General features: G+C 40.2%; 1 protein-coding gene across 5 annotated transcripts in view; it reads left to right on the top strand.

Moving 5' to 3' along the window:
• Window positions 1-27,802, top strand: part of Nr1h4 (nuclear receptor subfamily 1 group H member 4) — a 79,353-nt gene that overhangs the window by 7,696 nt on the left and 43,855 nt on the right. For 3 of the 5 annotated variants that reach the window (XM_076919941.1, XM_076919943.1, XM_076919942.1), the window contains exons 2-3: window positions 9,058-9,192; window positions 26,222-26,590. In XM_076919941.1, coding sequence (XP_076776056.1) covers window positions 9,126-9,192; window positions 26,222-26,590 — 436 coding nt within the window. In that variant the 5' untranslated portion in view covers window positions 9,058-9,125. Of the gene's footprint in view, window positions 1-9,057; window positions 9,193-18,696; window positions 18,854-26,221; window positions 26,591-27,802 lie in introns of those variants that run through there. The other 2 variants (XM_076919940.1, XM_076919939.1) reach the window with 1 other exon arrangement.

The following is a 27,802-nucleotide window of genomic DNA, read 5'->3' as shown; positions in this document are numbered from 1 at the left end:
CTTTCTTCTTCATATGTCAATATTAGCATTTCAAGGGAAAAAATAGAAGTTCAATGCCCTCTTCAGGAATAATCTGAAGTAGTACAATTCTAGTCATAAAATTAAGTCACAATGACAGCCCATTCAAGGGTTGCAATAGACTAATTATTTATGGGAGGATTTTCAAGATTTTCTGGCTCAAGATGGCATTGTATACACTAATGCGATTTGCTTGAATGCTGTGTGTGTGTGTGTGTGTGTGTGTGTGAGAGAGAGAGAGAGAGAGAGAGAGAGAGAGAGAAGGATTCAGTAAGTTAGAGTTTCAGAGCTCATTCATGTCTGAAATACATGTCAGTGTACTCTGGAATTCATTTACCCATGGGATAAATACTGAAACAGAAACATTACCCTTTTTTCTAGAGTTCAGTTCTCTTTCTCCTTAACCACATACCTTTGCATTGAATCTTGGGCTCCCTCTGAACATGGAGTCATGATGATGAGTTAAGCTTTGAAAAATAACCTACCACAGTCTGTGTTCCACAGCATCTGTGTTCACAGGACAGTGTTACTGGTGCCTTTGTGTGACTATACATAGTGAATCTACATGTGATCAGCTTTTACATGCATCTCCCAAGACCTGGCCACTCTATACCAGTCAGTGCTGTTCAACTGCAACAGTGTCTACTCAAGGTCTCCATTTACAAATGGTGTATGCCAAAGTGGAATCTTTTCCCACCATGAACTTCCTGTGACCCATAATATCTAAACAAGTAAAAATTGATAACCAAAAAGTGGGGGTCCATGCTACCAGAAACTATATATCATATCACAACAAAAGTAAATGGCATATATTCCTTTAGAATTTATTCCCCAGGTTTTTCTTCTCCGGGAATAAAATTTTAATTTACGTATAATATTTATTTCAATATATTATTATAAAATGTTGATATATATTTTTTAGATATTTCACATAGTCTTGGCATTTGCTGTTATATATTTACTATGTATATTTTTATAAATAAATAACATATATATTATATATATATATACATATATATATATATATATATATATATATATATATATATATATATGTAATTTTATTTACTTACATCCCAAATGTTGCCCCCTGGTCCCCCCTTCCCCCTTTCCAGAGTTTTCTCCCATCCCCCCTCCATTTCACCTCTAAGAGGGTGGCTCCCCGGCATCACCCCTCCCTGGTGCATCCTCTACCTCTGAGGCCAGACAAGGCAATCCTCTTCTACATTACTCACAAGGTTTTAAATTAAATTTTTGGTTGTAGTGTCATAGGAATAGACATCAAATAAAATCAACATTCTGTCCCTGCTTCCACCAAGACCCAAGGCTTACCCTTTGTATTATTAGGTTTCTGCCTCTCTTTCATTTTCCTTTGACGATGCTGTTTCCAGGTCCTCTCTCCCTGTGTCTACAAATGCCACCGTGGTGTGTACTTTAATCACCCTCCTTTATCAACCATTTTCTAATTTCCCTCCCCTTATTCACAGACTTATTTCTGCTCCCAGCCTTTCCATGAAAGCGCTCTTCTTTTTAAAATATATATTTATTATTTTATTTTATCACTTTCCTATGTGCTGGTCTGAGTGAGGAATGTCGCCATAATTTTCAGTACATGGCGGTGAAGTTTGGGGAGGTTGAGGAGGTATGGCCTTGCCTTGCGGGGGAAGATGCATAGTACACAGCTGGGCTTGGAACTTTCAAGCCCACATGTCAGTCCCAGATTGTTCTGTCTACTTTGGTTGAGATGTGAGCTCCCAGCTTCCTGTTCCTGCCACCATGCCTGACACTTGATACCATGCCTTTTCTCTACCATCATGGAGTCTTTATTTTTCTGGAACCATAAACCCAAACAAACTCTTTCTTCTGTAAGCCGTTTTTGGTTATAGTATTTTGTCACAGCAAGAGAAAAGTAACTTGTATAGCCCCTATGAATATATGTGCATCATGTGTGTTCAAGTACCTGTCATGGGAGGGGGGTGCTCAGGTCACTTGGAAGTGATGTTCCCAGTGGTTGTGAGCCACTGTGTATGTACAGGGAACTAATCCCAGGTTATCTCCAAGGTCAGCAAGCATTCTTAAGCACTGATCTCTCTCTCCAACTCCTAGAGTCCTATTTTTTAAGGATGTATTTTATTATTTATATTTGTGTGTGTGTGTGTCCATGTGCATGTATGCACTTCTGAGTTCAAGTACCCACAGAGGCTTGAGGAGGGTATCGAGTCCCTTGGAGTTGAAGTAATGGGTGGTATGGAGCCATCTGAAGTAGATACTGAGAACTAAACTCAGGTCCTCTGCCTGAGCAGCAAGTGCTCTTTCCCACTGAACCATCTCTCGAGCCCTCAGAGTTCTTCTCAAACACAGATTTCATTGTGTCACCCAGAATCTCCAGCATATCCTCACAGATCACAGTTCTGTCTGTCAAAATGTTTTATGGGAAGAAATTACCTTCTCTCAAAGCTTTGAGAAGGGTAAGAGTGAAGCTCTCTCTGAGCTCCCATGTCTTTACAGTTGTTTGAGCTCTTGATATTATATCATTAGGATTCATTCAGTCATTTTCATTACGTATACATGTGGATATGTAATTTTATATGATGTGCATATAAGTTTGTTTGAGCTTTTCATTATGAAATATGTTTTAACATGCAAAAAGCAGAGTAATGTAATTATCCCCCTTGTATTTGCTAGCCACAGTTAGGACAGAATTTAGGATGTCATAGAAATGTTCTGTGCACTCAATAATGTTCTGAGTAATGAAGCCATTGCTTTTATTCATATATAATATATATATGAATACTAATTTATATCATCATATATAATAATACATGATATATAATATATAATATTATAAATTATACATAATTTATAATTTATAAATCAATATGTAAATTATTATATATCATGTATGAATAAATATTCATATATTTATATATGTATATATAATGAGAGCAAGGATTACAAACTTTTTCTGTGAAGGGCAGAGAGCGAAAGACTATTCCAGGCTTTGCAGAGCACGTGGACTGTTTTGCAACTTTTCTACTCTTTGTAGTTTTATAGCAGCTAAAGACCAAAGGGCAAATGAAACCCTTAGCTTTCAAGTCATAGCTTGCTGAGCCCAGCAGCAGAGTGTCAGTGATAGTATAACATGCTTTGCAAATCTTTAAACACATGTAAGTTACATCGAATCATATGTGCTATTCTAAAACCTGATTCTCCTGTTCGGTATGATGCTTTCACTTATCCATATGAGCCCACGAAGTCCTGGTTCGTCTTGTCATAGTTTTGCTTAGTTTATAGTCATTTTAATTCCAAAGTGTCTATACAATGTTTATTTACAGTATCCATTCTTTTGATGATTGATTGACAAGTTCTGTTTCTGATGTTTCGAGTATGGCAAACATTTTTTCGTTCATGTCACCCTTTTAGATAAATGTTGAAGTATGAGAAAGGTTGACCCTTTAACCTTTGCAGTACCTGACACTAAGGTTTTAAAACTTTATGCCTCAAAGGTTAGGATCGGAAGTGTTGAGTGACTAGTTCCAGGCAGCACACGAAGCTGTAGGAACTCAGAACAGGTATGGTATCCCTGAACTTATGCAGCTGTGATTTCTGTATGTGCATGTGGTAGTTTGAAGGAGAAATGTCACCCAGGGTCTCATGTCTTTAAACACTTTGTCCTTAGTGTTGTTTGGGGAGGTAATAGAACATTTAGGAGGCACAGGCTTGCTGGAGGAAGTTCATCAGGGGGTGAACTTTGAGGGTGTGTGTCCTTATCAGACTTCCTGCTTGCTCTGTCTGACTCCTGTGTGTGTTTGTGTGTGTGTGTGTGTGTGTGTGTGTGTGTGTGTGTGTGTGTGTGTAAATATAACCAGGCAGTTTCTGCTTGTCCTGGCATACCAAGTAAAACAGTTAGCTGTGTTTCTAGCATGTCTGCTTCTTTGGAGCTGTGAGACGTCACCTTCCTGTGGGCGGAGCCTGTTGTGTCTGCATTCACTCTTGTATGAGAAACTGCTTTCTCTATCCTGTGCTTTGATATAAAGGAAGAGTCACCTACCTGCAGAAACAGAGTACAAGGCAAGGTGTAGTTTTGATTGAGTGGATACCAGCAATAACTTAAACTAAACTCAATAAAGAAAAAGTTTAAGTGTTTAAAATCTTAAAGCCTTTAGAAAATGTACTGCAGAAAATATTTGAGTGGCCCCTTCTCTACATAAGGCAAGATTTCTTTTTTTTTCATTTCTCAACTGTGTTCTGGGGCAGCCAGGATGCCCTTGCCAGGCTGTTACCACCATTCTAAAGCCACCATAATCATGAGTCAAAGAAATTATTTTTTACTTTGTAATTAATTTAGACACGGATATTTCGCTATAGCTACACAACATACGCTAAAACATCCTGCGCTTGTGTTGCCATTTCCAAAAATTAAAGACTTTCCTTTTTAAAAGCTCCTTTAGGTATTAGTGAACTCAATAAAATAGGTTTGAGTGGGCCCTGCTAACTATTTGTGACTAGACAACTCTGTTGTTGACTTAGGGACATCATCACCCAAATGAGGCAGACTTGGGGGAATTGAGGTTTTCTTTGGGTGAGTCATGATAAATTATATCCAAAGACTTGTGGTATTCAGAGAATGTGGTCTTTATGCCATTTTCCCAAGGGAATACTCCAGATATAATGGAACTTGGCAGAACTATACAAGAGGAATTATAAACACAAGTAGCTTAAGGGAGCCAACATTTCTCCGGGGACTATTATGTGCCTGTCATTTGAATTGAAGATACCATGTTTAAATGAACACACAGTAGAATGTCTAGAAATCCAAATGAAAAACAATACACCTATAAAACACTAGAGGCCATTCAATGAACAAGAACCAATCCCTGACAGTATTAATGATACTGAGTTATGCTTGCACACAGGAAACTAGCATAGTGGTCCTCTGAGAGGCTCCACCCAACAGCCAAAGAAAAGCGATGCAGAGACTCACACACAAGCAGTAGATGGAGCTTGGGTAGTCTTATAGAAGAGTTAGAAAGATTGAGGGACTCAAAGAGTATAGGGGCTCCATAGGAAGACCAACAGAGTCAATTCACCTGGACCCTTGGGGCTCCCAGAGATAGAATTACCAACCAAAGAGTGAGCACAGGTTGGACCTAGGCCCCATGCACGTAAGTAGCCAATGAGCAGCTTGGTCTTCATGCAGGTCTCCCAAACAACTGGAGCAGGGGTGGTCCCTGAGCCTGTAGCCTACCTGCCTGCATGTGGATCCCACATCCCTAAACGGACAGCCTTGTCTGACCTCAGTGGGAGAGGATGTGGCTAGTCTCACAGCAACTTGATGTGCATGGGGGGGGGTTGGTGTGTGTGTGTGGGATGGGTATGTGTGTGTGTGTGTGGGGGGGTGACACCAAGAAGAGAGCTTCCCTTTATCCTGGGGAATGGGAGGAAGACTTACCTGAGGGGGTACTGGGAGGAGAGCAAGGGCTGATATTGGGTTGTAAAGTGAGTAAATAAATACATTTAATATAGAAAAAAGAAGATTTAAAAACAAAACACTGGAGACCTGTAATGTGTTATGGAATTATGTTTTATAGCCACGTGAACAACACACAAGGTTAGAAACAGTAGCTGTCATGAACAGCGACATGCTTGTATTCCTAGCTAAACAAAGCAGGAGGATCCTTGAAGCTCAGGAGTTCAGGACTGGATTGGAAAACATAATGAGAATTTGACCCTAACCAAATGAAACCAAACTATAGAACTGAGAGACGGGAGCAAGGGGGTATGACCTAAAGCCAGAGTCAGCATCAAACGGTGGTAACGTGCAGAGTATACATTTGGGTTGAAAATGAAGAATGATTAGCAGCTTTTAGCATTGTAGAATATTCTCTTCTAGAGACAGGAAGACTCCAATAGTCACTGGGTGAACTGGGGGACAATAAAAGTGTATAGACTCTCTCTTTCTCTCTCTCTCTCTCTGTCTCTCTCTCTCTCTCTGTCTCTCTCTCTCTCTGTCTCTCTGTCTCTCTGTCTCTGTCTCTGTCTCTCTCTCTCTCTCTCTCTCTCTCTCTCTCTGTGTGTGTGTATATGTGTGTGTGTGTGTGTGTGTGTGTGTGTGTGTGTACAGACACACACACATTTGGGGTACATGGCTTCCATGTGTATTTTTTTCCATGTATGTATTTATACAATGGATACTTAACAGTTAAGCTTGAATTTCTCTAGCTGTAAACTGGCTTGCAAGCATGTATGAGATTACCTTATTGGCTTCAGCATTTGCCAGCTTATTCCTCTGGACCTCCAGCTCGCTATCAAAGCCTGTCTTCTGAAAGTCCCCAGGAATTTCAGAAGGACCTATGTCTCTTCATATGCACAATAGAGTCTACTCTGGCTTCTCCTTCTACAATTTTTTTTTGTCTCTCAGAGAGAATCTTACTCACCCAGAAGTCGCATTGCTGGACATTCTGCATGGGCTACAGTGTTTCTCCTATTTCACAACTGTCCCGCAAAGCTCCTGGGCCCTCATGGGTTCAAAGGTCCACTCTGATATGTGCCAGTCATTTGTGGAGGAGAGTTGTATTACTTACTTTTCTGATGCTGTCAAAACACACCACAGCTAAAAACAAGTAATGGAAGAAAGAGTTTATTTTAACTTACAGTTCTGGAAGGAGAGTCCTTAACATCAGGGGAGACGTGGCATTAGGGAGCCCACACAGAAGAGATTACATCGTCAACTATAGGGAGAAAGCAGAGAGAGTGAATTGGAAGTGGGCAAGGTTATAAACCCTGAAAGTGATGTACTTCCTTCAATGGAACCTCCTAATGGTTCTAAAACTCCCCTAACCACTCCACCAACTGAAGAAGGATTATTCAAGTGCATACGCCTGTGGGTGGGCCTTTCTTGATGAAGGTGAAATAGGTTTTCTCTTCTTGTTGGATTCTGTTGAAAGGTCTGTCTTGACTTTCAGTGCTTTTTATAGCAGGCCTTTCTTTCTCACCCCAGAAAAATCTCCCAAGCTGAATGCAGCTGAACTGGCCATGATACGTTTTTCTTGTGACTCAGGTTTCACTCTGGGATGAAGGTTATGGCTCTTGGTGTCTCTCAGAAGTCACTTATCTTTCTAAATGGTGGGTTTGATGGTAGAGTTCTTCTAGAGTTTAGGAAAGCTATATGCCTGGTTTATCATATAGAGCAGGTTTGTCTAGATGTGATCAAGGCTGTTGGTGTCTCTTCAGGTAAGCCACAGAATTTCCCATCTCTCAAAAACCATATCTTCTGCCAGGTATGGGGGTGAATACCTGTAATCTCAGTAGTCAGGAGGCTATGAGTTCAAGGCTTGCCTGTGTTCATAGTGAGTTCAAGGCCAGTCAGCTTGGCATGCATAGTGAAACCATTGACAGACCAGCCAACCAATCAATCAAACAAACAAATAGAAAAAAGCCCATGTCCTTTTTCACCAGCCTCAGTATCTTTTGACACCACATGGATCAGAGCATGTTATTTTGGACCTTTTAAAACCACATTCGTTATAACATGTAATCAGTTGAATTGTGTGGTCACTTTACAGATATCTGTTTGTCATTAAGCTTGACATCATGGATCATGGATGCTATTTGGCCTTCATCACTTTATCTCAGAAGATCCAGCCCAGGATTTACCCTGAAATGAGCCCTCAATAAGTGTTTGTTGAAAGCGTGAACAAATGAATGAGTGAAGCAAAACGGTTCCTGTGGGCCACCTTGCCAGACAGATCAGAAACTCCCTCCTGCTTGAGCTGGGAAGGACCTGGTGGGGAAATTCTAATGAGATAAATATTTGTCCAACAAAACTTTAATATTTTCTTCCAGGGCAGAAAATATAAATATTTAGAAAAATATTTCTCAGAGAAGAAAAGATTAAAAAGTTTAGAAAATCATTCTTAGCCTAGGGGGAAAGCTTTGAGGACTCACCTTTTCACTGTCCCCTCTCTAGGGAGGTAAGAAATGGAAGGAAGGAAGAAAAGAAGGAAGGAAGGAAGGAAGGAAGGAAGGAAGGAAGGAAGGAAGGAAGGCAGGCAGGCAAGCTGACCTATAAAAACAGTTCAGTGTAGACATTGCTTCTCTTAAATAAACTCTAGAAATTCCTTCAGAATGAAGCTTCAGACATTTGGATAAGGCTTATCACTATTCCTCTTTTCTAAAGTAAAAAATATTTTGCATGGGGAAACTTTTGTGCATATATATTTGTGCACACTTGCATGCCTGGAGCCTGCGGTGGGCAGAAAAGAAGGTGTCATATCTCTGGAACAGACAATTGCAATCTCCCATTGTGGGTGCTGGGAAGTGAAACCACACCCTCTGCAGGAGCAGTAAGTGCTTTTAAGGGCTGAGACATTTCTCCAGCCTCCACTATCTCTCTATTTACCCTACATCCTTTGCAGTTTAGTCTTACCCTAGTCCAATGTAGAGCGAATGTAGACATTAGAATAAATAGGACTTCCTAAACATTTCCCCAGCAGCAAGAAATCATGTCTGTCCTAGCAGAACAGTCTCTGAATTTTGACCTGTTGACATAATGCATAAATAACCAAGGAAATTATAGTAAGAAGTACCATAAAACTGCTATTGTGTGTGTTACACAACCCTGTTCAACTTCTAAATAAAATTAAGAAAATAAATCAAAGATGACCCCTTTTTAAATTAAAACTTTTATATATGTTTTTGTTTTTCTTTCTATATATAAAAATCACAAGACAAACCTCAAATGTTATCGTATTTTGCCTAAATTCCCAAACAGTGGAATTTAAATGAAAAAACGTATGGTATATTAAACTGGAAAATATCTCTTCTGAAGGCATATAACTTGAACATTTATTTTCAAGTACATGTGAGATATAATCATTAATCATAATATTGAGAAAATACATACAGAGAGGTTATAGAAAATCTCTACAGAGGAGGCATTTGAACATCTGTATGTCCAACTGCTTTCTCTCTGTGTCTCTTGAGTAACTCCTGACCCTATATTACAACTATGAACTTGTCTGTGTGTTTGCCTTCCAGGATTCTTATTGGAAGACCACCATCCCAGAAGCACATCCTCAAGTTGAAAAGTTGGAGTGGTATCCAAAATGAATCTGATTGGACACTCCCATGTACAGGCCATGGATGAGTTTTCCCTTTCTGAAAACTTATTTGGTAAGTTGTCAAATTGATTTTAATAGGAGTCCAACACAACTAACCATGTCAGAAGAGAGCCTGGGCGATAGAAAATGATCTCGCTTCTTCTAAGTGCTCAATAAATGTGAACTCTTCAGGTGGGTTGTACTTTGGATTCATTGAACTCAATGCTCTCTCTCTCTCTCTCCTCTTTTTTTTTTTTTTTTTTTTTTAAATAGATGAGGACTGTCTGTCTCTGTGGGTTGCCAAGGCCTTGAGACCAGATAATTAACTGAGTGGGGAGTAGATATTACTTCCTGATCTAGAGTGAATCCTAGTATTATTATAACAGGTATTAACAAATGAAATCATAATGCTTATGGTTTAATATGATACCTATTAAAGGCTGAAGTTACTTAGTGCTCAGGACTAAGGTTCCTCCCACTGTTCCTCCCATACTGGGGGAATCTATGGCACTGTGTCATGATTAGTCATTTAAGCTAGGTTGAGGACAAGCTGTCCTAAGTGGTTTTAAGTAGATCTGTAACCAGATGACACCATAAAATGATATATTGCTCCACTTTATGCATTTATGAAAAGCATCTAAGTATAAAGAGTTTGATTGAGGACATTAGCAAAGAGTCAAATTGAGGGCATGTTTTGGGTGGGGTGGGGAGCACTCTGCCATTTTTTTTTTTTGAATGACTTCCTTCTGTCTAACTTACCTTCGGAGGCTAGGTGGCCCCCAGCTCCCGTCCAGCATCACATAAACAATAGTAGACTATGACAATAAAAATGGAAAATAGCACTTGAAATCTCACCCAGATCGATGTATTAAAACATGATCCCTTAGTTGGTGTCAACTATCTCCCTAGGAGATACTGACTAGTGGTGCTCTATTGTCTATTAGCCATTATTATTTTTTCTATGTGGTAATAATTGATGCATTTCCAACAAGTAGGGTAGTACTCGCACTGCCTATCTACACATCTGCCTACCCAGATGTGTCAGAGCATTTTAACGGCAGCAATTATGCTTTGTTTGTCTTTGAATACCAGATCAATAACAATCTAGTAATAAATAATGGGGAGGAAGCATAAAAGAGGCTTAAAGGGGAGAAAGGAACTGTTGATTAGTAATTCTCAGAGATAGCATGTATGGCAGAAATTATTTGTGAAATGCCAGTTTTCACACACCGTCACTGCATCTTGTTTCTTTCAGTAGGCCTCCATCCTGTGGGTCAGTTGTAATCAATGAAAGGTCAGGCCTCCACTTCTGATCACTTGGCCATTTGTTCTAGCCGGCTATTCTATGCTGCCTTAGAAAAATCAGCACATGGAGATCTGGGTAATTTTTTGCTCTATCAATCAGAACTCACAGAATGATTAGGATTATTACGGTACATCATAGATGAAGCAAAATTCCCTTTACAATAGTTTTTCAAAGAAAAGCTATCACTTCCTGGTCAATGGAAATTCGCTGGTCTTAACATTGTTAAAATGTAACATCTTGGACTCAAGTTTGCACATGGAGAGGAAAATGTAGATTTTTGCTTACATACTAGTCTAGCCTTACACCCCAGGTACAAGGTTGACCTTAAAGAGTAAAGCTAGAAGGTTCTGTCAGATTAGATGCCCCTACAAATGACAGCAAAGCATGTGCTGCTTCTTGTGTTGTGGCTCCCGTGTGTGTGTGTGTGTGTGTGTGTGTGTGTGTGTGTGTACCTATACACATATACATGGGGTTGTAATCCCTTTGGGGGTCACATATCAGATATCCTGTGTATCAGATACTTACATTACAGTTTTTAATATTAGCAAGATTACAGTTAAGAAGTGGCAGTGAGATAGTTTTATGGTCGAGAGTCACCATAACACAAGTAACCATATTAAAGGGTTGTAGAATGAGGGAGGGTGAGAACCACTGCTCTAGAGCAAGGCCTAAGCATTCTTTCCAAATATGTTTCTTCTGGAGCCTCAGTCCCACCCTACTCAACACACTTGGCCTAAAGGAGAGAATGAAGAAAACAGAGTCCTTCGTTTCACTACTCCATTTTCTTGTCCAGAAGACACTGATGGAAAATATGGCCCCTCCCCACATTTAGTCTGTACACATCAGTACAATGATGGCTAGCCATGGATGAGTAACCCACAGCCCCTATCCCCTCACTCTTGCAAGTTATGACTTAACTTTAAGTTATGACAGAGTCTTAGAAACCTGTGGCTTCAACTGACCAGGGAGGTAAACTCCTTTCAGTGGTTTCTATACTTAGAGTCTGTGTTGTTACAAGAGCAAGTAGATTTTATAACAAGCAGATGGGATAGCTATCATCTTATCTTCAAATGTTGAGCACTGATGTTGCCTGGAGGGATGGGCTGCTTTAATGTCTTTAATGAAGACTTCTGTGGAATTGACAATTAACTCACTGCTGGAAACTAGAAATCAAGAACATTCTAGAAAGGAGGAATGGCAAGTCTAGAATTGGACTTGAAAAAGTCTTACCTTTGCATTTTTTTACGTAGGGCAATAGAAACACTAGCCAAGTGGCTATTTATTTTATACTCAAGTTACTATAAAGTGAAACCTTTATATTCATGAAATCTTAGCCTTGCTATAGTGGGAAGTGACGACTGTCCTCAAGACAAATACCTATGACTATATATTAACAGGTCCTGGAGGCATTGATGACCTTCCTAATGGCAGCTTCCAGCTTCTTCCACTCTCCAAAGGCTTTGCTTAAGATAAAAGGGAAATACCAAAAGCTAAAGTCTGAAAGAGGGACTACTTGCAACCACTTTAGGCATGAAGGGGTGGGCTAATGGGAGCGGGAGGAAGAGGATGTCAGCGAGAGGCGAGGCTTCTAAATCAGTGTCCTGAGCAAAGTGAGCTGGGGCCACTGGGGTTTTCAAATTAGGCAAATAGCTGGCTTCGTTAGCTGAAGGTCCTGAGACACCAACTCCTTTACCCTCTAGACTGTTCCTATACTCAAGCAAAATTGTTTGAAACACAGCTCAGAGTTGAGGTGGGCCAGTGAGCTCTGACTCTTGCATCAGAAGGAGGAGAAGAAGCTCGGACAAATGTGATATAGAATTACAGGAATCACCTTCCTAGGATCCTTGAACTTCTCCTGTCCACCTGTTAGAGCCGCATGGAAACCTAGCCCATCGGTAAACAGATCCCCATGGAGGGCGAGGAATGGAAAGACGAGATGACCTCATAGAGATAAGTCTCCTTTCCCCTGGGAGAGCCTGCAAGCCGGAAACTTGGTCAAAGATTAATTTGATGGCTTAAAGGGGGCATCTCTGATGAAAGAAGGCAAGGTTTTATGTAATTAGTGCCCCATAAAAAGCAATAATGGCAAAGTCCATGGCTTTGTGCAGTTCAGCACATAGAGTAGGAGGCAGTATATTCATTAGAACCCGTGTTTTATTTTAATACATTTTAGAAACTAAAACTCTCCACTGAACTTGAAAGATCATATACTTAATGACAGGACAGAATTAGCAAAGGCAAGAGCAGGCTGGCGTTCCCAGTCTCAAAAACCACTTAGCTCTGTGCTACTGGGGAAGACGCACTGAACACAAGTGGAGAGGAAGCGATAAAACTGAGGGAAATAAAATAAAAGGCAAGTGAGACTCTCTGCACTTCTGTTTTCTTCTGTGTAAACACATTGGGAAAAAAGAATGAGCAGTGTGCATGTGAGAAGAGCGTGTTCTAGAAACTCAAAGGCATCACAAAACATCATGGCTAATCTGGAGCTTGACTGGCAAGAGCCACAGTTTTAAATGATTGAAATGATGAACAATAGTACCCTCACTCAAAGAAGGAAGTGCTCCTTTCTCCAGCTCAGCACTGTGAAGTATAAAGAACTGTAGAGGAGTCTAAAAGAATCGACAATATGTAAATACATTTCTGGGTGCCTCAAGGAAGGAGATTCATGTTCTGCCTCACCCTGGCATTACACTGTTGCTATAGGAATGACAACTTTGGAATCTATGTTGTGTCTCTGTGTGTGTGTCTCTGTGTGTGTGTGTTCTGTGTGTGTGTGTGTGTGTGTGTGTGTGTATCGTGTATGTGTGTGTGTGTGTGATTTTACCTAATATTCTCCCAAGTCTACACACCACAAGCCCGGCAAGGAGCAACAGGTAAACCTCATGAATTCCTGTTTCCACACTCCATCGCATTTGATTATTCCTCCTTCTTTATAATGCCACAAAGCTATTTATGTCCACCTTCTCTGGGTCCACTTTATTTTTAATTAACAAATGTGCACCTTGGAATCTGGTCCTTGCCAAAGCTGTGTACTTCAATTTTAAAAAAGACTCTTCCAGATGTTACGGAACCACCCAGATGTCTCAAAGTGTAATTAAAATTCTTGAGATGAGAATTCACAGAGTATTTCTGACATTTGTTTTCCAGGATTTTCACATCTCACTGAGCTCAGCTCAAGCGAATGTGGTTCTAACTTGTTGGGAGAATAAATCTAGAAGTTTACAGGAGATGGCTGGTTCAGACAAAATCAGCCTTATTTAGCATAACTGTATTTTTGATCTTCTCTCTTTTCTTTATTTTCTTTTTTCAGTGCTAGGAATTGAATCTCAGACCTTGCACACTCTAGGCAAGTTCTCAGCCATTCGCTGGGTAGTGGTGGGGCATGCCTTTATTCCCAGCACTTGGGAGGCCGGCCTGGTCTACAGAGTGAGTTCCAGGACAGCCAGAGCTACACAGAGAAACCCTGTCTCGAAAAACCAAAAACCAAAAACCAAAAAAAAAAATAATAATAATAATAATAAATAATAATAATAAAAGAAAAGAAACGTTCTCAGCCACTGAGCTATCTCTAGCCCTACTATTTTTCCTCATCCTTAACTCTTCCACAGCTCTAAACAGTCTCTAAAGAATTTTTTGCTAATTCCCTGTGGCTTTAATTTTTTCTATCTCAGGAAATATCATATCCTGTCTTTTATTCATGAGGTATAGAAATAGGTCAAGGCAAGATACTGAGTGAGCGTTTCCTTAGGTCAACATGGATCGCTGCTGTGTCCAGCCAGGGCATGCATACTTTGGTAAAGGCAGGCCAAAAGATTGAGAGTTATAGCCAAGTTGGCCAGCTGCAGGGTGATTCTTCTAAACTCTGTGATTTAGCTCTCAATTTTGTAGGATAGATTCTTAGGGGCACCAAGCTGAGAAAGAGTAACCATAAACTCAGATCACAAACAAATTTTACAGTGGTGAGGAAAGTTGAAATGATGACCGTTTTCCGAATGCCTTCTGTATGTCAGACACCTTATTGACTAAGTACGTTTTAAAATCTAAAACCCTTTGTTGTTTTCAAGACATGGTCTCGTGTAGTTCAGATTGGCCTATGTAGCTAAAGATGGTCTTCAATCCATAATTAATATGTCTCCGTTTCCTAAGTACTGGGATTACATACCCAGCTACTTTATATAGTTTTAAAGCAGACTTCCGGGTTCACTGCTATCCCTGCCATCTCTTGTCTGTGGTTGAGACACATCTCATTATTCTGTGCAAGTTACTGGCCTCATACAGTACTCCCCCAAAAGCCAGGGGCACTGTAAGCACCTGTAATCTATTTGCTGTTAATACTAATTCTCACAGAGACTCCTCTGGGACGACTGTCATTACTATTGCCATTTTATGGAGAAAGAGTAGGTATTTAAAGATGTCAAACAATCCAATTCACATTCGTTTAAAGTAGACCCCCAAAATATAATTAGGACAAGGATAGGATCTGATGCTGAAGGTTCCCAGCTAAGAGGACACTTCTATTCACCTTCTCAGAGGAGAAAGCATTTTCTTTTATTTTTATTAATTAATTAATTAATTAATTAATTTTACATCCTGGTCACTGCGTCACAGAGTCCATCCCTGCTTCACAGAGTCCATCCTTCCTATTCCCCTTCTCCTCTGAGAGAGTGGGGTCCCCTGGGTATCCCCCCACCCTGGAGCATCAAGTCTCTGCAGGGTTAGGCACATCCTCTCCCACTGAGGCCAAAGAAGGCAGCCCTTTTGGGGAACGGATTCCACAGGCAGGCTACAGCTTTAGGGACAGCCCCGCTCCAGTTGTTGGCGGACCTGATGGAGCTCAGGGACTCTTATGGAAGAGTTGGAGGAAGGATGTAAGGCCCTGAAGGAGATAGGGATTCCACAGGAAAACCAACAGAGTCAGCTAACCTGGACCCTTGGGGGCTCTCAGAGACTGAACCACCAGCCCAAGAGAAAGCATTTTCAATAAGACTGTATTGTATCACAGTAAAACACTACTGTCCCAGATAGCACACCTTTGAGGGGTGGGGAGGGGGCGCGAAAAGGAGTGGTTAACAGAAGGCAGTTCTCCATTCCCCTCCCCCAGTGTTCTTGCTGATACCCCAGTGTAATGGTTTAAATAAAAATGGCCCCCATAGGCTCATGGGGAGAGGTGCTAATAGGAGGTGTGGCCTAGTTGGAGTGGGCGTGGCTTTGCTATAGCAGGCGTGACTTTGTTATGGTAGGCGTGGCTTTGCTGGATGTCAGGAGGGGGTGGTCTTTGAGGTCTCAGATGCTCAAGCCTAGCCAGTGTGTCACTGTTTCTTCCTGCTGCCTGAGGATCCCAATGTAGAACTTTCAGCTCCTTCTCCAGCACCATGTCTGCCTGGATGCTGCCATGCTTCCCACCATGATGATAATGGACTAATCATCTGAACCTGTGAGCTAGCCTCAATTAAATGTTTGTCTTTATAAGAGTTGCTGTGGTTATGGGGTCTCTTCACAGCAATAAAACCCTAACTAAAACACCCAGTTAATCTCTCTTTTACTTTCATGTCTTTTTACATTAATGATCCAATAAGTTTTATTAAAGCTGTTTACAAGTCCTGGATAAGGGCTTATTTACAGGAGTGTGACCCTCTTGCCAGAAGTTATCTAAGCCACTGAAGAAAAGCTCTCTTTCTGCCCCAGTGATCATTAAGTGCTTGTGTGTTCAGGGAGGTATATGGCCCTGAGAACACCCTCTGCTTGGCTACCATGATCTGCCTATAGGTCCTGGTGGGTGAGCACAAGGGCCCTTTTCCCTCATGATACAATGAACCTGATCCAATCTCATGCAGGTCTTATGCCAGAGAACTCGGCTGCTGTGTGGTCAGGAGCATAGTGATAGTGTCCCATGACAATGCTGTACCACAGTCACCTCTTTGTTCCCTCTTACACTCTTTCTAGCCCATCTCCTGAGGTCTCCTAAGTCCTACAGGGAGGGATGCAGATGTACCTTTCTACCATCGGATTCTGATCCCAAAGTCAAGTGTTAACATCTCTGCTTCATCGCCTCTAAACTATCTATACACAAGTTACTTAAGCTCACTGAGTTAATCCTCTGTAAGACAGGGCTGTGGACAGCGGGCCTCATAAATAAGAGGCTGTCACATATGGTAGAAGTGATGCTCCTGAGAGATAATACGTTAATACACTTTGGCCACTTGTAAAGGCTGCGGGGCTGTCGGCAATTACGGCAGGTATCACCTTTGTCTCTGCATTTGCTTTCATGTTGATAATCTCATTTTATCTTCACAGCAGGCCTGTGAAGGGTGTAGGCAGGGATATTATCTATATTTCTCCATCTGGTGATGCAGACAAATGGGGCCCACAGCAGCCCAGAGACTTACCTAAAGTTACATAGATGCATGGTAGCGTTATGCCTGCAATCGACCCTGAGCATACTGACTTGAGCCCCCTGCTAATGCTTTCTCAGAAACAACAACATGGCAAAGTCTTAAGGTTGATATTCAGAAATTATGTGCAGGGTTTTTTTTTTTTTTAATGGAACCATTTCTATTCAATAAGGAAGCCAAACTACAATTTCAAACTGTGTGAATACAATATCAGTGCAATGACAACAGCCACAAATGTACTTATGGCATTTTTATATTATTTTAATTAAAACAATGTGACTATGAGCTGTGTTATTATCACCTCCCACCCTTTAAATATTAGTAAATTGGAGCCGAAGAGCTGGCTCAGCATTTAAGAACACCTGTTGCTCTTTTAGGGGACCCAAGATCGGTTCCCAGCACCCACGTGTCAGATCACAACCTTCTGTAACTCCAATTCCAGAAAATCCAACATCCTCTTTAGGCCTCTGTGAGCACCAGGTATACATGTGTCATGCATACATAGATGGCAGCAAAAGATCCATGTACATAGCATAAAAATAAAGACCAACTTTTTAAAAAAATTTTTTTTATTTGATATTTTATTTACAGTTCAGATGTAATTCCCTTTCCCTATTTCCCCCTACCCAGGAACCCCTATCCCGCCCCCCTTCCTTCTGCTTCTATGAGGATATGCCACCAACCACCTTCCCACTCCCACCTTCCCACCCATGATTTCCCCACACTGAGGCGTCCAGCCTTTATGGGACCAAGCACTTCCTCACGCAACTATGCCTGACAAGGCCATCCTCCCCTACATATACAGTTGGAGCCATGGGTCCCTCCCTATGTGCTTCCAGGCTGGTAGTTTAGACCCTGGGAGCTCTGGTTGGTTGAAGACCAACTTTTTAGTTTTAGTTTGTTTTTTTGAGACAGGATTTCTCTGTGTAGACCTAGCTGTCTTAGAACTTACTCTGTAGACCAGGTAGGTCTTGAACACATGGAAATCCACCTGCCTCTGACTCCCGAGTGCTCGGATTAAAGGTGTGTGCCATGACCACGCTGGCTCAATCTTTTTGTTTTGTTTCGTTTCGTTTTGTTTTTTTGTTTTTAATGAGGAAATAAAGACAGAAAATATTCTATGTATGTGTTTGTGGTCCACAGAGCTTGTAAATATCAAGAAAGACTGGATTTATTAAATTTATTTTGGTTTTGGCTACTGTGCTTGAATATCATAAGATGCACAGCTTAAACAACAAAATGTATTGACTTAGAGTTCTGAAGGCCAGAAGTCTAAAATCAGGCTGTCAGTAGGCTTGGCTCCTCCTGAGACTGCCAGGAAGGAATCCTTCTAGATCTTTCTGTTTGGCTTATCAAAGCCGTGTTTTGCCTTTTTGCTTCATTTTCCATCTACAGGTTCTGTTCTCTCTCTCTCTTTCTCCTCTCATAAGGACATGAGCCATAGTGGAATCACTAAATAAAGTCACTGTAAGGTCCTCCAGGCTAGGATTTCAACATATGAACTGGAGTGCGGGCGGGACAATTCTTCACATATTACTAGATACAAACCCATGTGTCCAGGACCATAGTAGGCTTCTCAGGCTAACTGTGAAGGCTTAGTCCTTAATGCTTCTGCCATTACACATGCCTACTGGTTACAAAAGTAAAGCTCCATCAGCGTAGTGTTTGACCTCCAACCGGCCTCAGAGGCAGTGGACGGAAATTTACCAACTCTAAAAGTTCTTGGGCTGGGAAAGGGCTCCCCAAAATGTTTATCTAAGACACCGGTTTCCAGCTTACTAGGCAATTTGGCATTGCGGACTTTTCTCATAAACATTTACAAATATTCCGCTCAGCGATGGGGTTAATCAGTAAACCGCACCAACCTCTGGCCCCTGTCGCTTCTTACCTCGGCTCCTTCTCAGTCTCCGTGAGGAAGCTAAGGATGGTGATGCAGTTCCAGGGTTTAGAAAATCCAATCCAGGTTAGCAGTCTTCACCACAACCACCGGCTCTCAGGATTTGTGCCGGACGGGATGAGTGTGAAGTCGGCTAAAGGTAGGTCACTACCCAGCTTGCGTAGGCTCTTCTATCGGATTGGAGAAAAATGGGAGGCTTTTGTCAGAGGTCAAAGCCATAGGTCTCTGTCAGAGGGAGGCCCAGACAAGCAGAGAAGACTGGGAATGTGAGGGGTTGATTTCTGTAGTTCTAAGTTCGTGAGTATCTTACAGAGTTAATAGGTCAACCTGGTGCTGTTCTTTCAAGTCAGTCAAATGTTAACATTGATGTGCGTGAACAATTGAAGAAAGTTAAAATGTGCTACTTAACGCTGTGTCTTTAAAATGCTGAGCCTCCATGTCACTGAATTCTGACACTTGTCTGGTGTCTTGAGACCAGCACTAAAAACTAGAGTAAAGAAACCATCAACACACCTACCCAGAAGTAAACGTAAATTTGTTGAGTGGAATTTGGATTCAGTCGCACATGTGTAAGTATGTGTAAGGGTCATGATAAAAACTTCAATCCAGACTATGGAATGTGGTAAAAAGTAATACCCAGAAAAAATAAGAAATATAGATTTAATGAACTAGTTTTGTATCATGTTTCTTCTAGTGTTTTTTAGTAAGTAATATAGATAAAATTGAGATTTCCACTTAGGATTCTTATTTTTCTCTGAGTTAAAATATACTTTACCATGAAAAGACAGTCTAATGTAAGTATTGTTTTTCTCAAAACATACACTCATCTTTCTAAATTTCCACCAAGAATTAAACACTAATCATTTCCCCGGTAATTACAATGACATGCATACTGTTGATAATAGACTTGGCAGGGGCTCATTTTACTTAAGCGTGGTGTTTCAAAGTGGCTGACACTGTATTTAGAGACAGAAATTACTTTCGTGGCTTGGTGAGCAAATTTTCTACCCCCTTCTATTTAATACACATTTATTTAATGTTTATTATGTGCCAGGCACTGTGTCCAGGGCCATAAATGATATAAGAGGGAATATAATCTGATGTTTCCCTCAGAGAGTTCACAGCTAACCACAGCAGCAAGAAAGCAGAATGTACTGAATGTTCTATGTGGAGATCACAATTTACATCCTTGTCTTACTCTTTAGTGCCCGCAGCCTCTGACATTAACAGCTCTTTCCTCCAGCTTGATGGAGGCAGAAACAGAAGCTAAAAGAAGCTCAGGGTCGCCCCTTCCCAAATCCATCTGTTTAGCAATTTGCAGGTGAATTAAGTCCAGACCTGTCTCCTCCTCTGTGCAGTACAGACTAGTTTCTCCTTACTGCCTCAGGTTTAGACTGGAAGATAAAGGCCGTGATCAAAGACTCATTATTCCTTCATTATTCCTGTTTCTGATAAGTGCTGTACTAGAAGTGTGGACAGAGGTTAGGAGAGATTAGTTCTACCTGGAGGAACTGGGGCAGGCCTCCTGGAGGAGATCATATGCTGACACAGCCAGGAGAAACACCTATGTCCCAAGACCCAGCACAGGGGACTGCAAACAACTTCACAATGAAGCTATGTCATTTGGCTAAGAAGTCACGGCTTAGAAAATAAGATTTGTGTTAAAGCAAGTTCCCACTCGATTCAGTTTCATTGAACATTTGCTGCGCTTAGAACTGCATCAGAGGTAGATTAAGACAAACAAACAAAAAAATCGATAACCACAAAACTGTAAAAGAAAACAAAAAAATGGGGTGAGGGGAGGGGATCATTGGCTCCAGGTGCCGGCTCTAACTGAAGTGGGGCAAGCATCACCATGAACATGGGACCCTAGTTTCTGTTCACAAACTCCCTAGCGCTGTCCTGTTGAATATGACGGTCACTAACCACTTATGATTATTTAATTAAGATTTTTTAATTACCGAGATTTAAGTACATTTAAAACTCTTTTTCCTTAGTTTTACTAACTACATTACAACTGTCCAATATCCTCATGTGGTTAATGGCTGTCATATTGTAAGTATGAAACCTTTCTTTCAACTCAGGAAGTTCCTCTGGATGACAGTCTATGGAAACGTAGAGGCCTCTATCCAGACGTTGGCTTTTGGGGGAGACCTCAGAGTCCCCTGGAGTTTATTTTTATGTGTTCCTATTCAAGACCATTCCTAAACTCTCATGGAGTTTCTTGTCCAAAGGATCCAAATTCTGGTACTCTAAATTACAACGGATCCACTTCAACCCCACTCGGTACCTTCTCTCTCACATAGATCAATATTTAATAATTTAGTTGCTTTGTCCTGTCCTTGACATCTCTGGTCTCCCAACAGAGAAACAGAAGAAAGGCTGGGCATTTTCTGTCTTGTTCATGGTGTGTTCAATGTTTGCCAAATAGCAAGAGTCCATTATAGATGATGCAATAAGCCTCCCAACTGTCCTGTCAGTAGAACAGACTGTGAGTGAGAATAATTATCTATTAGTTATCACTAAAGTCAAGATCTTTCTAAGATCTTCAGAGTCAACCCCATTTCTCAACAACTGTACTTTAAACTAAGAATTACCTAATGAGGAAAAAAAAGGTTGGATCAGGGGTTTATGGTCTATGGAAATTGTAACAGATAAAGTGCAGGCCGTTAAGATTTGTAGTCATTTATGTAGTAGAAGTTGCTCTGGTCCGACCATTTAGAAAATGTCAGCCTTGCTGATTCTTCATTTTTATACTGGCTGGATACTTACCACTGTGCTCTGTGGTTATTCAGTGAACTGTGAAAAGCTAGAAGTGGGTATTCTTTGAGATCAGAGGGATTCGTTTGTATCATTGTATACTGTTCTCACATTTTGCAGTGTTTTACTATTTTAGCATAAAATTATCTATAGTCTTGGAAAAGTTGTATACGTGTGTGTGTGTGTGTGTGTGTGTGTGTATGTATGTATGTATGTATGTGTGTGTGTGTGTGTGTGCTTGAATGCATACGGAGGCCAGAGGTCATCCTCAGATGAAGGAGCCTGAGGCTTCATGTCTCTGAGTTCTTAGATGGGCTTACTAACAATTCAAAATCAAGAAGAACCCTGGAGCTCTTCTGGCTTTTTGACATGGTTTTGAGGAATGTAGGTCTTCATGCATGTGTGGCAAGTATTTGATTGCCTGGCCCATCTCCCATCCCTCTTCGTGTTTTATGTTAGATAGTTCCAGGAATAGATATATGTTGCTGCCATTAACTGGCCTAAGTTGGGGCTCTGGTTTTTTTTTTTTTTTTTTTTTTTTTTTTTTTTTTTTTTTTTTTTTTTTGATTATGGAGATATTTGCTTTACTGAAATTATGTTCAGAGACCTCCACCTGTCATGTGAAAAAAAGTTAACCATTTCCCTGGATCCTACAGAATCCAGATTCTGGTGTTAACTGGTTCTTTGACCTTGTAATGATGGGAAGCTGGGCTCAGGGTGGAGGGAGAATTGAGAGAACATGCTAGAAGACAAAAATCTAAGAAAAAGTGAAACTAATGTTATTACTTTTTAAGTTCTTTTACATATTATTTGCTTCTGGATTTTTAGTCATATTATATGATTGTGAAATGGATTGGGATTTTGTTTACATTTTATCTATAATAATTTTATACTTTATTCTTCTATTTTGTACTCATAAAACAAAATGGCTTTACTAAAATCTTTTTGTTAGTCAGATGCACTGATTTTTTTTCCCAGCTGATCCAGACAAGTTAGGCATGAAAGGAGGGAAATTGATGTCTGCACAGATACAGTATATTATGTGTTTGGTCAGTTATTTCCTGGGTCAATGTAGAATGTGTTCTCAATATTTAATATGTGAATATTCTGCTTTGACATTGTAGAAAAGTTCTGAATTCTAATATTCATAGACAAGTCTAATACTTATGAGATTTTTTTAGATAGAAAGGACTAGAATATCATATATCCTTTCTTTATAGATGAGCAAAGAGAGACCCAGGCAAGGTAGTGAGTAATGGTTTGTAGGCACCATTTAATTAAACTCAGAACCATGACTGTTGAGATGTAAAGTCAGAGAAAAAAGCAGAGCAAAGCAGTCCTTACAGTAAAATTTGTAGCCATGTGAAACTGGATGTAATGAGCTCTGGAAGAGAGTGGCTATGCTGAGGAAGGACCCAGGCTCAGGAGGCATGAGGGAGACTGGAAACAGCAAGATACCCAAGAAACAGAGAAACTGGAACATGGGGAATGGTTGGAAGAAAAAGGATCAGGCACGCTGAGCTTTGCAGGCCCATTTGTATTTTATGTGCAAGCAGGATTTACAATCTTAAGTAAAGAAAGCAGAGGAAGAGAAAGTCATTCCCTATCTGTCTGTCTGTCTATCTATCTATCTATCTATCTATCTACTTATCTAGGAATCGTCTCACACTTGAGAGTAGGGTGATTCCATGCTGGGCTTTGCAGTCAGACTCTAAAGTCTCAAATACTTAGATGGGTATGAGTAAGAAGTAACTACAGCAAAGACATTCTGTCCTGCAGTAGAAACAGTACTGAATTGTCGTAAGTGTGAATAATACAGCTGTGTATGCAGGAGAAGTAATAGTAGCTCATCCTATGATTGCAAGGAATAGCAATAATATGTTAATGCTCTCATAAACATTTCGCTACTAGTAATAATGACAATAACATCAACCATTTGAGAGCCTTGAAGAACATTTTTGAGGCCTGGTGCACAGGTCCAGAATCCCTAAGTCTAGTTCCAAATTCCCAAACTAGTAGAAACCATTTTAAGTTCAGTAGGATTTTAAATATTCTATTTATTTATTTATTTATTTATTTATTTATTTATTTATTGGCCATTCCTGGGCTGAAGGATGTAAAACACTGGTTAGACAAACAAACAAACAAACAAACAAATTATTTATTTATTCTCCTGTGTAAATATTCACAGAACAGCACTGAGGAAAACATTGTTGTTTGCTTCATACACTTCAGATACTGAGTTCTACCTAGTGGCGTGAATACCACATACAGAACAAAGAAAAAATACAAAATGTTCTGAAATCTAAAAGAAATGCTTTTTCTCTTTTCTGTAGTTCTAGGGATCAAGTTCCAGGCCCTTGCCCAAGTCAAAAGGTTCTAAACTTTATTTATTTGTTTATTTTATCAGTTGTATAGTTGTTAGGGGGAGATGTGTGTGTGTGTGTGTGTGTGTGTGTGTGCAGGAAATGTGCTCACCCATGTGTGCATGTAGAAGGCCAGAGATTGAAGTTAAGTATAGTCCAGCGAACACATTCTATCTCTCGCCCCCCCCCCACCCCCTTATTTCTGGTTCTCTCACTGAATTGGAATTGTACCATTTCAGCAAGACTGGCTGGTTCTTGAGCTTCTGGTGTCTTTTTGCCTCTACCTCCCCAGAGCTAGCATTACATGTATAAGCCTCCAGGGCTTTGTAGAGCAGTGGTTGTCAACCTATGGGTTGTGATCCCCACAGGGATTGAATATCAAATATTTACATTATGATTCATAACAGTAGCAAAATTACAGTTATGAAGTAACAATGAAATGATTTTATGCTTGGGGGTCATCACAACAGGAGGAACTGTATTAAAAGATTGCAGTGTTGGAAAGGGTGGGAACCACTGGTCTAGAGGGTGCTAAGGATCTGAACTCAGGTCCTCTTGCCTGCACAGTAAACACTTCATCCATGGAGTGTTCTCCCCAACACCCCTAAGATTCAGAAAAGTTTTGAATTCTAAGACACATTCGATCCTAAGTAATTTTGGTGAGGACTGGTGCACCTGTACTATTTCAGTGAGTCACTTAACTTCTAGGTTAAGTGTTCTTAACTTAAGAACACTCCAGCTTGAGGTGTGAACATTGGGTGTCACTCCATCTCCAGCTTGAGGTGTGAACATTGGGTGTCAACAACTTATTTGTTTAAAGTCCTAATATTCAGGGATATTCAGGGAAGACACAGCTGGAATGATCCTCTAGAGTTGTCTGAGAGAATGTTAAAGAATCAGATGTACTGATGCTCTGTCTTATCTTTTATCTACGTCTTTTTTCTTCTATCGTTTTGCATAATTTAACCATTTTGTATTCTAAAGAGCATAGCTTTTATTTCCAAAAAACAGAAGCCTTTCACAACCTGCTAGTTTTTGTTACCTAGACATTTTTATCTAAACATGTTATTTAGTAATAATGGTCTTAGCATAATTATACTCCCTATTTTAATGTCATCTACAAGTTTTGGGCACCTCTGTATCAAATATAACGAAGTGCTTGGCATGCCTGATCTCACTTAATCCTTACAGCAACTCAGTTGTTATTGGTAGGCGTTACTATTCCCTTTATCTGAAGAGAAAAGTATAGGCGTGAAGTAAACTCTGCACCAGGAGAGTAAGTAACAGACCATGAGTTTGAATCCAGGAAGATCAATGCTGCTAGGTAGTGCATTCTTCTTTTCAAAGGCTCCCTTCTATGTCACAATAATTAAAGTAACGTGCCTGTGACAAAACCCACAAACATTAAAAATCGCATGTAATTTCTTACCCTAGTATGTTAAAGATCATGAAGAAAGTTGCTTTATCTATAACACACGCTCACACTCACACACACTCACACATACTCACACACACACACACACACACACACACAATACTTTTATGTTCATTGTTACATACACTTTTCTACAGTTCACCTTTTAAAATAATAGCTGCGTGAAGTAAAGCCCCTCCCATATCATCACTATCATTATTCTTGTACATTTGAATAATATCTGTGTACAAATACTGCAATTTGTCGACCGTACTCCTACAGACGAGGGTGTTTCCAATTTCTGGTTCTTACAAGGTGTCTTCATTTGTACAAAAATTCTTTCCATGTAGAATTAAATATATATAATTTATATTTTCTTGACACTGAAAAAATTAATGCTACTGATTAGAGTTTTAAGTGCTGAAGGATACTAACAAATTTCCCTCTAAGAGTGCTTTCCTAAGAGTGTCTATTACTAAACTTAAAATCTTCATAATTTGAGTATAAAAATTAGTACATTGTAGATTTAATTTGAGCTTATTATTTAATTTATTTTTACAAGGGAAATGTTTTGTGGGTTTATAAAACAGTTTCTAAAAACTATTTATGACTTTCATCCTTTTTCCATAGGGTCTTGAGTATTCTCTTAGTTTTCAAGAGCTCATTACAAATTATCAACATGCCATTCATTAGTTCTCCATGTTGCACATTTTGTCCCTGAGGTTATGATTTATCATTTAATATATATATATATCCACAAACATGTAGATAGATTAGATATATTTACAGATAAACATGTATTTTAAAAGTTAATTTTATGTAGTTAAAAATATTTTGTAGTTTTAGCTTTTATATATGTTCATAGTTTATATTGAAATAAATTTTCATTTCAATATTAGACCTGACGTGTTGCACTACTTTCTAGAATGATGACATTAATTCCGGTTTTGTTGATCCTTTGGTTCAGGTGTGCTAACCGAGCATGCGGCAGGTCCTCTGGGGCAGAATCTGGATTTGGAATCGTACTCCCCGTACAACAATGTCCAGTTTCCTCAAGTTCAGCCACAGATTTCGTCCTCATCCTATTATTCCAACCTGGGTTTCTACCCCCAACAACCGGAAGACTGGTACTCTCCTGGAATCTATGAACTCAGGCGAATGCCCGTTGAGACTGTGTACCAGGGAGAGACTGAGGTGTCAGAGATGCCTGTGACAAAGAAGCCGCGAATGGCCACATCATCGGCGGGAAGAATAAAAGGGGATGAGCTGTGTGTTGTCTGTGGAGACAGGGCCTCTGGGTACCACTACAATGCGCTCACCTGCGAGGGCTGCAAAGGTGAGAGCTTTCGTTTTGCTTTCAGTACAGTTCTACTGTGTCCGCTGCTACAATGTCTTGAACCAGGTTTATAGGCAAGAAAATAACCACATTTATAAAGTATATGTTATGTGTGTTTGTTGTTTGAACTGTCAGTGAAGCATGGCCTCTTGATTTTGGCAAGCTAACTCCGTGCGACATAAAAGGCTCCAGTTCTCGACTGCTGCTGTCCCAGCAGCGTCTTGGTTCATTCTGAGCCCCCATTTAGCCTGAGCTGGGGGGCACACAATGCACATTAAGTTTATCTTTGTTATTTTCTCACTACTCTTGATAATGAACTCATATTTCTTGCTTTTAATGGGATTATGGGCACACACATGAACTCTAATGGTAATTAGTTCAAATGTCAGGACAAGGTGGCCATAGAGATGATCCAGCGAAGCTATTATTAGTTTTTAAAGGAATATGATAAAATAAGATGTAATAATAAGTTTAATATGGGGCCAGTGACACAGCTATGAAGTTAAAAGAGCCTGCCTGCCAACAAATTGGATGCCCTGATCCCTGGGACTGGCATGGTGTAAGGACCACTGAAAGTTGTCCTCTGACCTACATAGTGCCATGACATGTGCATGCCCCCCTCCAGTAAAATAAATGTAAAAAGAGCACATATCAATAAAAATAAATTAACAGGAGTAAAAGAATTAGTAAAATGTATAACACACAGGGAACACTCAATGAGTCGCTCTTATATTCGCGCTAAGAGTCTTTGGATCCAGTCGTGTAAGTATGAAGTAGACGTAATAAAAGATCATTTCACAGTTTCTAGGAGGCACAGATTTGGGGTCCCACTCTGGGCCTATGGATTGAGAATTTCTGGAATCAGAACTTAAGACTCTGTGATTTCACAAACCCCTCATGCTAAAATTTTAAAAACCTGGGTATAGGTGATATCCAAGGCACCCAAGAGGGTTCACCTGACAGAACAGTATGGATAAGAGAACCTGCTAAGTTCTCTCTCTGTTGAAAGACTGTATTAAAGTGTTGTGGCATTAGGATGGTTAAACCACTAGTCTAGAGGGTGCTAAGGATCTGAACTCATGACCTGATGCCTGCACAGTAAACACTTCAACTATTGAGTGCTCTCCCCAACATCCCTAGAATGCAGAAAACCTTTGAATTCTAAGACACATTCAATTCTAAGTGCTTTTGGTAAGGACCAGTGCATCTCTG

Source organism: Arvicanthis niloticus, chromosome 22, assembly GCF_011762505.2.
Source record: "Arvicanthis niloticus isolate mArvNil1 chromosome 22, mArvNil1.pat.X, whole genome shotgun sequence".
In the NCBI taxonomy this organism is placed as follows: Eukaryota; Metazoa; Chordata; class Mammalia; order Rodentia; family Muridae; genus Arvicanthis; species Arvicanthis niloticus.
The sequence above is the reverse complement of the archived record's forward strand: the minus strand, read 5'-3'. Positions and strand labels throughout refer to the sequence as shown.